The sequence below is a fragment of the Hyla sarda genome, chromosome 4 (genome assembly GCF_029499605.1).
Source record: "Hyla sarda isolate aHylSar1 chromosome 4, aHylSar1.hap1, whole genome shotgun sequence".
In the NCBI taxonomy this organism is placed as follows: Eukaryota; Metazoa; Chordata; class Amphibia; order Anura; family Hylidae; genus Hyla; species Hyla sarda.
In genome coordinates, this window is record NC_079192.1 from 256,738,661 (window position 1) to 256,754,962 (window position 16,302).

The window sequence follows — 16,302 nt, forward strand, 5'->3', positions numbered from 1 at the left end:
TACTGCTCAACAATTTGCCCGAATACAGAGAGCGCAGCGTGCAGCTGGGTGAAGTGCGCAGCTGTGTGCTTCTCTCTGTTCATTCTAGTGATTGATATAGGCTCAAGATAGAGACCTCTACTGATGAAAACTTTAAACATGTTTCTGTCAGCAGAGATTTCCATGAATAAATAAGTTATACTGCTCTGTTTCTCCTGCCCTATAGCATGTTGAAGCAGAGTGGACTGCACTTTCACTGTAAAAGGTTCCCTTGAAATACAGATGTGTAAAACAAATATTCTAAACATATATTATAGGATCAGTATTGCAAATGTGTTTTTGAAACATTGTAACATTCAGTCTTACCTGTCTTTAAAGGGGTACTCCAGTGGAAAACTTCTTTTTTTTTTTTTTTTTTTTTAAATCAACTGGTGCCAGAAAGTTAAACAGATTTGTAAATTACTTATTTAAAAAAATCTTAAACCTTCTAGTACTGATTAGATGCTGAATACTACAGAGGAAATTATTTTCTTTTTGGAACACAGAGCTCTCTGCTGACATCTCTGTCCATTTTAAGAACTGTCCAGAGTAGAAGAAAATCCCCATAGCAAACATATGCTGCTCTGGACAGTTCCTAAAATGGACAGAGATGTCAGCAGAGAGCACTGTGCTCATGATGTCAGCAGAGAGCTCTGTGTTCCAAAAAGAAAATAATTTCCTCTGTAGTATTCAGCAGCTAATAAGTACTGGAAATATTAAGATTTTTTTAATAGACGTCATTTACTAATGGCACCAGTTGATTTAAAAAAAATAAAAAAAATTCCACTGGAGTACCCCTTTAATGCTTTATTATAGTGTATAAGATTGTTGTTGTTCTCTTGTACTGAAATTCTCCTTTCTGGTACCATTTTTGCAGAAAAAGCGACAAGCCTATGAGGCCAATCTTATGAGAAACGGCTTACAGCTGGAGGCAACAAAATCTGTAAGTTTTTAAATTCTTGTCCTTTGCTGTATTTCATACATTAAATTTTAGATTACTTTTTTTAATTGCAGTGCCCATTTACCTGATTAAAATAAAATGTTAGTGTTGTACCAGCAATTCTCTGGCTCCATGTATTTCAGAGACTAGGGGCTCGTCTAATTGTTATTCTCGCTGTTCCTCCGCAGCTCTAGAAATGACTAGTTTTAGGCCTTTTAAGACAGGCCAATGGGGGTGGTAAAAGACAAGTGCCAATCTTGTTTGCTGAGCAATCAGTCATGATGCCCATTAAATACATCACTTTCAGCCACACCTCCCCTGTTTACATAGAGCTGTGGTCAACCTATAGTGATCATTTATATCATATATCAGCAGACGAACCAGCATTTGAAAGCTGATCACTGACCCTACTACATGGGCAGATTAAAGGATCAGTAAATGCAGTGATCACTTTACCACTTATGCTAAATCAATAGCACTTGGCATTATGAAGACCATGCATTGCAAATACACACTTGTAAGTGATGGTGGCATTGTGTAATAGAAGCCTAGGTATGTTCTTCTGTACACCTTTGGAATATACATAATGAAATTGTGCAGCTCGCCCAAATGATCTGCGACCCATACCAGTAATTCCTGTGTTCTAATAAGTGATCTCTGAAGTATGGAATGCAGTTAATTATTACCATAATAATATCCATAATTTAATAAAGGGGTACTCTGCCAGAAAACATCTTATCCCTATCCAAAGGATAGGGGGGATAAGATGTCTGACCACGGGGTCCCGTTGCTGGTGGACTTGTGTGACATCATATACACAGTGGGTATGTGGTGACTTTACAGAGAATGTAACAGCTGGTTAAGCACAAAGGCACTCACGTGAGAATAGACTCTAACACCGTAAAGAAATGTATGTATTAAAAAAAATACAAATCTGAGGGGTCAGCTATAGCATTTAAACAGTACAAAGAGCTTAATAAAATCTGCAAAAATGTAATAAAAACAGCAAAAATTCAAAATGAGAGACAGGTGGCCAAAGAAAGCAAAACTAATCCTAAATATTTTTTTAGATATATAAATGCAAAAAAACAAAGGACAGAGCATGTAGGACCCCTTAATAATGATGAGGAGGTTGTCACTGGCGATCAAGAGAAGGCGGAGCTACTGAATGGGTTCTTTAGTTCTGTATATATGAAGGAAGAGGGAGGAGCTGACATAGGTCGGGCCAGTGCTGGTAACACATTAAGTAATGTACTGAATTGGCTTAATGTAGATATGGTACAAGGTAAATGAGGAACGATTAAAAGAGTTACAATTGTTTAGTCTTGAGAAGAGACTTTTAAGGGGGGATATGATCAATGTATATAAATGGCCCATACAAAAAATATGCTGAAAAACTGTTTCAGGTTGAACCCCCTCAAAGGACGAGGGGGCACTCCCTCAGTCTGGAAAAGAAAAGGTTTAGATGCAAGGGGCGACACTCCTTCTTTACCATAAGAACTGTGAACTTATGGAACAGTCTACCTAAGGAACTGGTTACAGCAGGAACAATCGATAGCTTTAAAACAGGGTTAGATATATTCCTGGAACAAAATAACATTAATATAAAATCTCATCCCTTCACTCTTTATCCCACCATACCCCTTCCCTTGAATTCCCTGGTTGAACTTGATGGACGTATGTATTTTTTCAACCATACTAATTATGTAACTATGTGAAGAGTTTATGCATATCCACAATGCAGAGGGGACAGAGGGAGGGAAGCTTTCCCCCACCTCATTGTACACAGGGGAAAATTAACATATTAACTATGGGGTCTATAACTCTTGAACGGGACCACTGATCTAAGTAAGGAATACCTCTTTTTAACCAAATTCACCAGCAGTGTAAAACTGTATATTGGGTTTAGCGCGGTCGACCAGCTGTCCCTTTTCCCAGGCTGGACTGCTGGTTCACCAGAGAGTTTGTTGTGTATATCTTTCTATTTTATCTATTTTCTAAAAAACAGAATCACATTTAAAAATTGCATATAATTTTAACATATAGCTTGTTAATTTCTGATTTTAAAAATCTATAGTGTCTTTTAAGAGGCTGTCTGGCAGTATGAAATAAAGATAAATAAGAGAGTATACTTGGTTAAAAAAACAAAGCACTACCCTCCACACCATCCCTGGGTGCCTGCTGATGTCCACTTCCTGGTCCCAATTTTGACAGGAAAGGAAGTTCCCTTTTGCTGAGTGGGCAATTCCTGTGTGTCAAGTTGTGATCAGCAGGGACCTGGGCAACACCACAAAAGCAGGAGTGGGGGGGATCAGTGAGGTTTCTGTTTTTGAACTTAATCTATCCCCCCACCCCACTCTTTAAAGTGGTATTCCAGCTTGGGTATAAAACACATGACAACCTGCTAAGGTTGTTTAACAAAATAAAATAAATGAATAATAATTACCACTATGACAGACCTTGCAGGCTGTCATGTGTTTTTTACCGAATTCTTCAAACCCTTTTTATGTTATCTTCCAAATCCTCAGCATTTCTCCTGCTGTGGGAAATGTAGTATTATGTGGCAGCCATTCAAATAAATGGCTGTCCACATAGAACATGGATGGGACAAGGATAGAACATACGTAGTGCCTTCTTGCATTCATACAGGATGGTTCCAAGTTGCAAGATATTTATATGTCTTAATTCTTCATAAAGTATGTAAAATATTGTGCTTATTCTTGAATATTTACAAAACTGTTTTAGGTTTCAGACGATGGACTAGTGTTTGTGAAGGTGCACGCGCCATGGGAAGTCCTGTGTACATATGCAGAAGTAATGCATATCAAACTGCCTATACAGCCCAATGATTTAAGGCAAAGGAAGTCTGCTTTTAACTGGTTCACCAAGATCTTTAGCGTAAGTGAGGATGTGATTATTCCAGAACAAGAGTTCTTCACTGCTCCATTTGAAAAGGATCGCATAAGTGACTTTTATATAAAGGACAATGAATCCTTCTTCACTCCAGCCACCCGGAGCCGCATTGTAAGTAATGATGAAATTGATTATTTATTTTTTTTATGCATTACAGAAAGCACTATGGTCCTCATTTAGTAAGGCTTTTACGTGTAGATGTTGTAGGGTTTTTGTGCCAGAATGTGCGTCAAAAAACCCTAACAACACTCCACTGAAAAAGGTGTGTGTCCGAAGACTGAAAGGAGGGTGTCTGAAAAAGGGGCATGTCCCTGACATTTTAGAAAAAAAACTACAAATTTACTTATGTTCCCATAAGTAAATTTGTTAGGGTGTTTAAAAAAAATAAATAAAAAGTAGGGGAAAAGCTAAACAATAGAACACAAAGGCTAAGTTTCCACTTGTTTTTTTTTTCTGGCAGTTTTTGGATATCTGCCACTGCAGTTTTTGAGCCAAAGCCAGAAGTGTATTCAAAAGGAATAGGACATATAAAGGAAGGACTTACACTTCTCCTCCCTTATGGATCCACTTCTGACTTTGGCTCAAAAACTGCAGTGGCAGTTTTCCAAAAAGGGACAGAAATAAAAACAAGTGGAAGCTTAGCCAAAGGGAGAACACAAAAAAAACAACACCCCAGTCTTTGTAAATGAGGACCTATGTATCTATGTGCAGGCCTGTCATGTCTTTCCACACCAAGCTTAGGATCTTATTATTAACCAATATTTGTGCACATTTTGTCGTAATAAAACAGGGAATGGCTGAACCAGAAAGTTGGAAATACACAGTAATTTAGCACGTCCCTGTATAGTTACATTAAAGGGGTTATCCAGCATAAGGTAATTTTAGTACATACCTGGCAGACAGTAATGGACATGCTTAGGAAGGATATGCGCTTGTCTTGGGCTAAATGGCTATGCTGTGAGATTACCATAATACTGTGGCTAGCTTTCTGTGAACTTGTATTTCCTGTTTTCAGTTTTCTTATTTGCCTACAAATCCCATGATACCATTTTCCTCCTTCCCACACATCAGCTACCCCACCCATTGAAGCATAAATGAGCTGCAGACCTGTGGTTTTCAATCAGGGTGCCTCCAGCTGTTGCGTTACTTGCAGATTGCTCTCTCCACCCATTGAAGCAGACAGGCTCCCTGTCATCAGCTGAATAGTGAGTCAGGTCTCGACCGCATTGCAAGCTGGGAAGAGACAGCAGTCATTTTGTATGCTGTTAAAAATAAATATTGGGATTAAAATCACATAAGAATTGTGAGAAAACCGTCACACACAGGTACAGACACTATATTATGAACTACACTAACTTTACAGCCCCTGTAGCATGGTCAAACAAAAAATCCTGGAATAACCCTTCAAGATTTTCTCTCCCAGCTCCAGACTAGTTTCCATCTTTAGGAGACTTCACATTTAACACTATAAATTCAGGGAGAAAGAAGCATTTGGTGACCTCTATGTGATGGGTATGACCAGCTTTAAATGTATATATTTGGTGGGGGAACAGGATTCATCACGCCTTTCAGTGATCCATAGCCTAAAGTTAACAAGCATTACATTACACCAGTTACATTTGACCATGGAAATCACATCTGTAAAGCCCAGCCAGCAAATTTCTGAGCTGACATTTCCAATTTAGAAATAGCTGTAATGCAGGACATGCTTGAATATATTGTTTTATGTGCCACACATTTCATTACTTAGCTACATCACTTTGTGATATTATTGGGCTAACATCTTTGCAGCTGAGCAATTGTAGCTCTTAGGCCAGGGGTGGAAATACCATATATTCAACCCATGTTGCTGCACAGGGCACTTACATGCTATAGGGCCAATTGCCCCATAGCATGTAACTGCAAAAAAAATGTGTACTTAGTGCTGGCTGTTGTGTTTTAATGTCACAAATCACTGCATTTGATCAGTGCATCTGAATGAATGATTCTATGACACTGCTGCATCAAGATTTAGTAGGACACATTTTAGTGCAATTGCTTGTCTATAACATTACCAAAAATAATGTAGCATTATGTGAAGTGAAGTATAGTCCGTAAAGCTAAAAGGTGCCAGTCCTTTATACTTTTTTCTTAACCACTTTCTAACATCACATGTAAGTAGTGTTTTCTTGCTTTTTGATGGTCTGTTGGTTACTGTATCACATGACAATAGGTAATGTAAGAAATGTATTTCTAGTAGAGATCTGGATATAACTGTGTGATCTCACATTTGCAGGTTCAGTTCATTTTGTCTCGTGTTGAATATGCAGTGAAGGAAAATGTGAAAAAATTTGGCATTAACAAATTGCTGGATTCTGGGATCTACAAGGCAGCATTTCCTCTTCATGATGTAAGTAATTTAATTAAGATTGAGTAATAAAAAATATTTATACTAGGACCAATATGAAGCCTGTATATTTTTCATGAGATAAATTTAACATACATTTTCAAAAACTCACACCTGGTTATAGATGTTAGGCAGCAAGTAAGCGGTTAGTTCATGAAGTGATGTGATGGAAGCAGGAAAAAGTGTAAGAGCTTGTTCACACTAAGGAAATTCAATGAGGAAAACTTCCGTGCCAAATTCATCTTCACTTCAGGCCTTTTCTGCTCCATTGTACTGGAGCAAAAATGAGGCGGAATGATAGCTAATTTATTTAGCAATATGTTGTGGATATAGGCACAGAATTCAAACTACAGTAAGTGCTTCCAGTACTGCCTGGCTGTTCTATGTACTGCATTACAGCCTGCAGTCTTATCACTGTATTGGGCTGAACACTGTGCTGAGACTGCAGTCTGTACTAGTGCAGTATATAGAACAGCCAGGCAGTACTGACCTTTCCGGGATCGCTGCTCACAACAACCCTCTTCCAGCCATGTGGAACTGTGGAGATTAGCATCAGGAATTGTTCATGGGAATAATTTCAATCGTTGGAGAAAGATTCTGTGCATTTTTTGAGAATGTGCATGAGCGCAGCTACTTTGAGATTACATTGAAAGACTGAACATTGTTGAAACTTCTGACATGTAGGCTGTGCAGCGGGACTTTCATTGACATTAATAAGAGGCTGCTGCAGGCTGAATCGAAGCTGAAATTTAGTAGTGTCAACGGGTCCTAAGGATCTGAGTGACTTTGACGTTAAGACATGATAGCTAGATGACTGGGCCAGGCCATCTCCAAAATGGCAGGTTTGTTGGGGTGTTCCTTGTATGCAATGGTTAGTACCCACTACCTACTAAAAGTGGTCCCAGGAACAGCAATCAGTGCACTGGCGGCAGGGTCTTGGGTGCCCAAGCCTCTTTGATCTTATGTGGGGAGTAAACATTAGCCTGTTTAGTCCAATTACATAAAAGAGCTAATATAGCACAATTAGCTGAAAAAGTAAATATTAGTTGTAATAGAAAGGGGGCAGAAATCAGTCACTACAGCTTGCTACATAGCATCAGACTAGTACCCATGCTGGCCAGTGTCCACTGCCATTTATGCCTACAATAGGCATGTAAGCAATCAAACTAAACCATGGATCAGTCAAAGAAGTAAGTCTGGCCTAATGAGTCACATTTCCTTTTACATGATGTAGATGGCATGGTGCATGTGCATCGCTTAACTGGGCAAGAAATGACACTGTAGGAAGAAGGCAATCCTGCAAAGGCAATGTGATGCGCTGGGCAATGTTTTGTTAGAAACCTTTTGGTCCTGGCATTCATGTTGAATGCTATTTGGACACTGGCTCACTACATTCTTTAGTTGCAGCTGTATCTTTTAGTTCGCATAATGTTCCCTACCATCCTGCAAATTTTGGTCAGGAATGGTTTGAGGAAATGGCAAAAACTTCAAAGTAGTGTCCTGGCATACACATTTTTTATTTTGGTAAGCATTTGTGGGATGTGCTGAGCCATCACAGGACTAACAAGATCTGCTGATAACATCTTTGTGCTAGGTACCAAAGGTCACCTTCAGAAGGTCTTGTGGAGCTGTTTTGACAGCATTACGGGGCTACTTAAAATCAGATATATAGTTTTAACATTATGGCTGATCATTGTATTTAATAGAGCTCTTCAGGACTTATATATTTTTTTTTTTTTTTTTTTTTACACATTATGAACACTCACCATCACTATTCAAACTGTGCTATCTGTTTTGTTCCAGTATAGTTCCATCCATGCATTCAGTCATGTGATCACCAGTATGAGCCACAGAAAATCACTTTAATGTGCCAGAGGAATTGGTGTGTTCTGGGTCAGTTGACTTTCTGTAAACTGCAGGATGACACCCTCTATCAGATTGCTTTTTGCAGCTCACACCCCTACACTTCTCACCTAGTAGTTATACACCTTCACCGAAGCAGTGTTCACATGTTGCGTTTTTCTGCCTTTGTTAATGCATGTTTGCTTGAATTTCCATAAATCATCTTAAAAACATGTAATTTTTACAGCTATTTTAGAAAATTTGCAGCAAAAACACAGCCAGCACACTGTATAAATGCAACAAAATGTGGTAAAAACGCAAAATGTAAAGTGTTAACAAAAAGAGCAAAGAATTAAAATCCTTATAAAACACCTCAAATCACCTGTGTTTGCACAGTATAAAACAAAACAAATTTACTGCAGTAAAATCGGTATAAAAATCATTACTTTTATTTATTTTCTAATAGTGTTCTGTTTTAAATGCAGTAATTCCTGTGTTGAAAGAACTTCAGTTTTTTTTTTTGTTTTTATTTAACATTGTGTAAACACAGTATAAATATTAAAACACATAAAAATTGTGAATAATGTGAACTAACCATACCCCATTTATGAGTCTTAGCAGTTCATGTTGCTGGGCTCCAGCACCAGCAGCCTATTTAGATGTTGAGACTCAGCACATCTTCATGTAAAACCAGAGGATTTATGAAAAATGTAGCCAAAATCCTTTCAGTGGGTAAGTGCATGAAAACCAATGCCTGCCAAATCAGCTAGGTCAGATAAGCACAAGGCATACACAAGAACACCTACAATATTCTTTAATAATAGCCGCACAATTTAAGCAAAATAAAATTTTCTGGGTTTTTTCTTTAAAACACACACACCTTTAGCTTTACAGTCACAGGTCACATGTACATTAACTTTAGCTTCAGTACCGAAGTAGTTTTTTTTTGTTTGTTTTTTTTAGCTTTTGTCAAAATGTCTCTGATTTGCTTTGTGTGTTAATTTTGCAGGGTAGGTTTAATGTCAGGTCTGATGAAAAAGGATGCCTAAATGAAAGATACCTACTGTACAGAGAATGGGCCCACCCTCGTAGTTTTTACAAGTTACAGCCTTTGGATCTTGTAAGGTAGGGACAACTAAATTATTGATTTATGCTGTGGTTCATTTGAATGCAGTGGTCCCTCAACATACGATGGTAATCCGTTCCAAATGAACCATCGTTTGTTGAAACCATCGTATGTTGAGGGATCCGTGCAATGTAAAGTATAGGATGTTATACTCACCTGTCCCCGCTGCTCCGGACCCGTCACCGCTGCCCTGGATGTCGCCCTCCATCGCTGTCACTAAGTCCACGGGGTGTCCCCGAAGCTCCGGACCGTCTCTGCTGGCCAGGATCCTCGCTCTCCGTCGCCGCCATCACGTCACTACGCACTCCGCTCCTATTGGATGACAGGACGGCGTGCGCGGCGACGTGATGACTACGAAGGAGAGCACCGGCAATGTAGGGGATCCTGAAGAGGACGGTCCAGAGCCCCGAGGACAGATAAGAGACCATCACCGGAGCACACGGGGCATCGTAAACGGCTATCCGGCGGCAACTGAAGCAGTCAGCACTGCCGGATAGCAGTTTATGTGATGTCCCCGACATACAAAAGCATCGTATGTTGATGCTGCCTTCAACATGCGATGGCCTCTGAGAGGCCATCGCATGTTGAAATTATCATATGTCGGGGCCATCGTAGGTCGGGGGGGGGGTCACTGTATATAAGAAATGTTGCTACTTTTGGGGAGTCTCTTTACGCAGTTCACTTTATGGTAAAACTGACATATTTATTCTGTTGGTCATTATGATTAAAAGAATACCCATATATACATACTGTCGTTTTTATTATTGTACTAATTTTAAAAGCTTTTTTTTTTTAAACAAAATAAGTATGCATAAAACTGTCCTATTTTCACACCTCTAATGTTTTAATTTGTCTGTATACAGTGGGGCAAAAAAAAGTATTTAGTCAGCCACCAATTGTGCAAGTTCTCCCACTTAAAAAGATGAGGCCTGTAATTTTCATCATAGGTATACCTCAACTTTGAGAGACATAATAAAAAAAAAAATCCATAAAATAACATTGTCTGATTTTTAAAGAATTTATTTGCAAATTTTGGTGGAAAATAAGCATTTGGTCAATAACAAAAGTTCATCTCAATACTTTGTTACATATCATTTGTTGGCAATAACAGAGGTCAAATGTTTTCTGTAAGTCTTCACAAGGTTTTCACACACACTTGCTGGTATTTTGGCCCATTCTTCAATGCAGATGTTTTGGGGCTGTCGCTGGGCAACACGGATTTTAAACTCCCTCCAAAGGTTTTCTATGGGGTTGAGATCTGGAGACTGGCTAAGCCACTCCAGGACCTTGAAATGCTTCTTACGAAGCCACTCCTTCGTTGCCTGGGCGGTGTGTTTGGGATCATTGACATGCTGAAAGACCCAGCCACGTTTCATCTTCAATGCCCTTGCTGATGGAAGGAGATTTTCACTCAAAATCTCACAATACATGGCCCCATTCATTCTTTCCTTTACACAGAACAGTCGTCCTGGTCACTTAGCAAAAAAACAGCCCCAAAGCATGATGCTTCCCCCCCCCCCCCCCAATGCTTCACAGTAGGTATGGTGTTCTTTGGATGCAACTCAGGATTCTTTCTCCTCCAAACACGACGAGATGAGTTTTTACCAAAAAGTTCTACTTTTGTTTCATCTGACCGTATGACATTCTCCCAATACTCTTCTGGATCATCCAAATGCTCTCTAGCAAACTTCAGAAGGGCCCGAACATGTACTGGCTTAAGCAGAGGGACACGTCTGGCACGGCATGATTTGAGTCCCTGATGGTAGCCTTTGTTACTTTGGTCCCAGCTCTCAGCAGGTCATTCACTAAGTCCCCCGATATGGTTCTGGTATTTCTGCTCACCGTTCTTGTGATCATTTTGACACCACGGGGTGACATTTAGCATGGAGCCCCAGATCGAAGGAGATTATCAGTGGTCTTGGATGTCTTCCATTTTCTAATAATTGCTCCCACCATTGATTTCTTCACACCAAGCTGCTTGCCTATTGCAGATTCAGTCTTCCCAGCCTGGTGCAGGTCTACAATTTTGTTTCTGGTGTCCTTCGACAGCTCTTTGGTCTTGGCCATAGTGGAGTTTGGAGTGTGACTGTTTGAGGTTGTGGACAGGTGTCTTTTTTTATACTGATAACAAGTTCAAACAGGTGCCATTAATACAGGTAACTTGTGAAGGACAGAGGAGACTCTTAAAGAAGAAATTACAGGTCTGTGAGAGCCAGAAATCTTGCATGTTTGTAGGTGACCAAATTTACCACCAAAATTTGCAAATAAATTCAATAAAAATCAGACAATATGATTTTATGGATTTTTTTTTCTCATTGTGTCTCTCATAGTTGAGGTATACCTATGATGAAAATTACAGGCCTCTCATCTTTAAAGTGGGAAAACTTGCACAATTGGTGGTTGACTAAATACTTTTTTGCCCCACTGTGTAGGATTTTATGAGGGCAAATGGAGTAAGAATTATAGATAGTGAAAACTTTACATGCTGTGTGCTGTGGATTTAATTGCCTACTTATTTTCAATGAGTGTATTACATATTATTACAGATATTGTTTAGGCCTTTCTCCTACACAGTGTTTTGGACAATTTTTGTAACCTTAAAACTGCCTCCATATGGTTAAAAAATAGCCTATAATAACCGAAATTATTTTTGATAGCTTTTTCTTCTTATTTTTTTTTTATTATATAATGTGAGCATAAATCAGCAATTCTTGCATTTTGTATTTTTTATGCTTGCACTTTTTTTTCCAATGGGTAAAGGTTTGTGATTAAAATTTTTATATTATTTACATCTATATATTCTTTCAAACTTTTGAAAGCAATCATTAAGTTGCATGTGCTGTTAAGTACTATGTAATAACATGGTACTGAACAGTACTTATAGGTGTTCTTCTTGCACAACCTGTCTAGTCAGACAGTACAAGAAGATAAATGATCCTGTGGCACAGAGAGTAAGAGACCTCCAGACAGGATTTGAACTCATCGGACCCCTGTGATCTCACTGTGGGTGTAAGATGTGCTGCCAAAACCCACCAGAATCTGTCATTTTCCCTATAGATGCCATGACCAACATTGATCTTGGCATTTAAAGGGTTATTGGCAGACATCAGCGTACTTGCTTCATACCAATTCATACCAATTTCATAAATGTACAGCACTGTGCACAAAGTGCCAGCCAGCTGGGTGTACAAGACGTGCATCACATTTATCATTTATAGACACTTTTTTTGCTGCTCATCCAGTGAGGAGGGGAATCTATTTAGTAGTAAAGTTTGGTTGATAGGGCCATTTTGACCTGCTTAAAAATAAGCCATCGACTGCACATCTACCAGTGTAATAATGGATGTGCGGCCAGCGGCTAATTACAGAAAAGGGCCACATGTATAATCCAGCAATTGTTACCTTAGGCTCTGTAATCAGTTGCTGATACACTACACTTTCTAGCCTATGTTCACTCCGTCTCAGTATTAAAGCGTTACTGTCATTAAAAACAACTTTTGACATGTTATACCAGGTCTCACTCCTGAGAACCGCTGTGATCATGATTTATTAGCCAGGGAAGCAAGGGTGGCATTGTGTGCCTCTCCTTGGTTGGCTGAGAGATCCATGCATTTCTCTGTATAGACTTCAGTGCAGTCAAACCCGATGTGATCGACAACTTTTGACATGTCTGATCGTCATGTCAGAAGTTGTTTTTAATGATGGTAACTCATTAAGACAGTTTTAGTAAATCTGCTCCAGTGTCTTTTTTGTGTGATCTTTTACTTTAATCCAAATCAAACACTCGTTCTTGATTTTTGAACATATCTGTTCATATAGGATGCAGTCTATTAATAATCTCACCCAAGGATTTCCCTCTTTTTTGTAGCTTTACCATCTAATTATTCTACATCAGATACATTCTGTTTTCAATGAGCCACTGTTCATTTACTGTATGGGGATTAGACATAATTGTTTCTGCGGTCAAAGGACAGGCTACATACTAGTTTAATTGTACAGTAAAGACAGTGCTTTCTTTATCTTAGATTTTTTCCCCTTTGACTTAATTTTGTGGCATGTTAAGTATCAATTTTTATGTCTCATATAATATGAGAACGATATGTATGTCACATTTGTTCAGAATAAGTTTTTGTATTTTGTGCCTGGTCACTTTAGGCAATTTTATTGAAAACATTTAGGGAAGATTTTGCTGTAAGAGTAGTAGATGCGTGGAATAAACTTCCAGCAGACATGGTTGATAAATACAATGGGGATCAAAAGTTTGGGCACCCCAGGTAAAAATATGTATTGATGTGCATAAAGAAGCCAAGGAAAGATGGAAAAATCAAAATCCATCAAAATACAGATTAGACATTCAAGTAATATGTCAACAAAAGTTAGATTTTATTTCCATAATTTACACTTTCAAAATAACAGAAAACAAAAAAATGGCATCTGCAAAAGTTTGGGCACCCTGCAGAGTTAATATCTTGTACTGCCCCCTTTGGCAAGTATCACAGCTTGTAAACGCTTTTTGTAGCCAGCCAAGAGTCTTTCAATTCTTGTTTGAAGTATCTCTTTATAGTGAAATAGTGTACCACAACTCCAGTGTCTGACAGATCTTTCTTAAAGGGGGACTCCGGTGCTTAGACATCTTATCCCCTATCACGCCCCCTCCCGTAGGCTTGCATTGAGGGGCGGAGCGTGACATCACACGGGGGCGGGGGCGAGACATCACACGCTGCTGCCCTGTAGTCGCCGGTAATCAGTCCCGGAGCAAAGACGCTCTGGGGACTGACTACAAACGGGGTGCCGCGTGCAAGATCACGGGGGTCCCCAGCGGCGGGACTCCCGCGATCAGGCATCTTATCCCCTATCCTTTGGATAGGGGATAAGATGTCTAAGCTCCGGAGTACCCCTTTAAGGGATTGTGTGTTTTTCTCACAATCCTGCGAGCTGTTCTGTTTGATATTTTTCTTGGTCTTCCAGATCTTGCTTTAACTTCCACTGTTCCTGATGACTACCATTTCTTAATTACATTCCGAACAGAGGCTATTGACATCTGAAAACGTTTTGCTATCTGCCTATAGCCTTCTCCAGCTTTGTGAGCGTCAACTATTTTCAGTTTCAGATTTCTAGACAACTGCTTAGAAGAACCCATGGTGCTGATTGTTGGGGCAAGGTCAGAGGAGTCTGGGCATTTAAAACCTTTGAGATTGACATCACCTGGTCTTCCCAGATGATGATTGAGAACAATCCATGACACTGGCAGATCTCAGCTTTGCAAAGGGGGCAGTGCACGCTATAAATTCTGCAGGGTGCCCAAACTTTTGCAGACACCATTTTTTTGTTTTCTGTTATTTTGAAAGTGTAAATGATGGCAATAAAATCTAACTTTTGTTGACATTATAATAAGTCTAATCTGTAATTTTTTGCCTTTTGGAGATTTTTGTCCATCTTTTCTTGGCTTCTTTATGCACATTAATACAAACTTTTGATCCCCACTGTATATGTATGTATATGTGTGTATGTATGTATATATATATATATATATATATATATATATATATATATATATATGAACAGAGTTGCTGCAGCACACGAAAGTAGTGACAAGTGGTTTATTTAATTCCAATCACTACGTTTCAGCCGCCCATGCGGCCTTTTTCAAGCACAAGTAAACAGTGACCATAGGGCAAGTTATATGCAGTGTTCAATAAAACATCAATTACATAATTAAATACAACAAATATAAAAAAAAAAAAAAACATACATGACAAGTGTACAAAAGATGCAATACACATAGTATTACAATTCAGTGGGTTCACCATATATGAACCCATAAAGTGCATGGCAATATATATTAAAATATACATATAAAGTGCATAATAAGTTAAATAGTGCACCAGGTGAAAAATAATCAAGCATTTGCAGAAAGGAGAGTAGGCGGAACCTCAATGCACTCTCCCAATCAAAGCGAAGTACGTATAGTTTTCATATAGGCATCACCGCACGCACATTGAAAACGGCGTGGTATAATGTATATACAGGGTCATCACAGCGCACAAACAGCGCACGTTTGCCACTATACTTCCGGGAATAGGACGGCAGGAAATGGAGTAACGCCACGTCAGGCCACATGATCAAAAAAGATGACGCCCCATGAGATTATGTGACTAAAGGGTGCTCACGTGATATACACGGATGCCCCTGCGCAAAGCAGGGAAAATGATAGCTCAGCGTCATAGGTAAATAGGCGCCATCTTGTAGATAGGCAAAAATAAGGGCAAAATGAAAATTCTGTAAAATAAACATGTGGGGAGTTTAAAATAAAAAGAATAAGGAATATATGTAAAGCAAACGGGTAAGCGCTTTAGGTGCAGACACAAAAAGGCAACAGTCATCCCTGCACATAAGCCCAAAGTATCCCGTGGGACTAACACTCCCAGCACACCTCGTCATCTACTTCCATGGCGACAAATGTGTCACCCGTCGGACCCCCCTAGGTCAACTTAATGTACCATAGGACAGTCCAACAGGTGGGAGAGAGTACCACACCTGGGACAAAGGCAATCTTAAGGGCTGTGCAAATGCAGAACAGTCACACATACAATAGCGCACGGACCCAATGATTAGCTTATTATTTAATCAAAAGTATCTTTATTTATTGCAAATGTTGCTCCTCCACACAAAAAAAATAAAGAAAAAAAAGAATGGACAGGAATGTGGCTCTGACATGAGACGCCCCCCCCCCCCCTGGCTACCGTACATACTCCGGAAGTCATGAGTAAATGGTAATGTCAATAATCTACATTATAAACTTAAGACAGGGTGTAGAATAAAGGTGGTGTCATCTTTATACACCGAATCTCCATTACTGCAACTGAAAAAAAGAGACAAAAAATTATATTAGTACAAAGCAGAAAAAGGTCACATTGCACTGATCAAATAGAAAATAGCCGTAACATAATATGACAGGGAGAGTTTATCTTGCATTATAAATTTTATTAGAAACAGTATAATCTACATTTAGTCCAGTTGGACATAAAGACTTTGAAAATCCATTCAAGTTCTTTGTGTTTTAGTTTGCTCACTCGA

General features: G+C 39.1%; 1 protein-coding gene across 2 annotated transcripts in view; it reads left to right on the forward strand.

Moving 5' to 3' along the window:
• The window catches only part of ANO6 (anoctamin 6), a 119,087-nt gene that overhangs the window by 56,009 nt on the left and 46,776 nt on the right, over positions 1-16,302 (forward strand). For both annotated transcript variants that reach the window (XM_056573982.1, XM_056573983.1), the window contains exons 4-7: positions 896-961; positions 3,704-3,982; positions 6,147-6,260; positions 9,109-9,224. In XM_056573982.1, the coding sequence (XP_056429957.1) occupies positions 896-961; positions 3,704-3,982; positions 6,147-6,260; positions 9,109-9,224 (575 nt within the window). The remainder of the gene's footprint in view (positions 1-895; positions 962-3,703; positions 3,983-6,146; positions 6,261-9,108; positions 9,225-16,302) is intronic.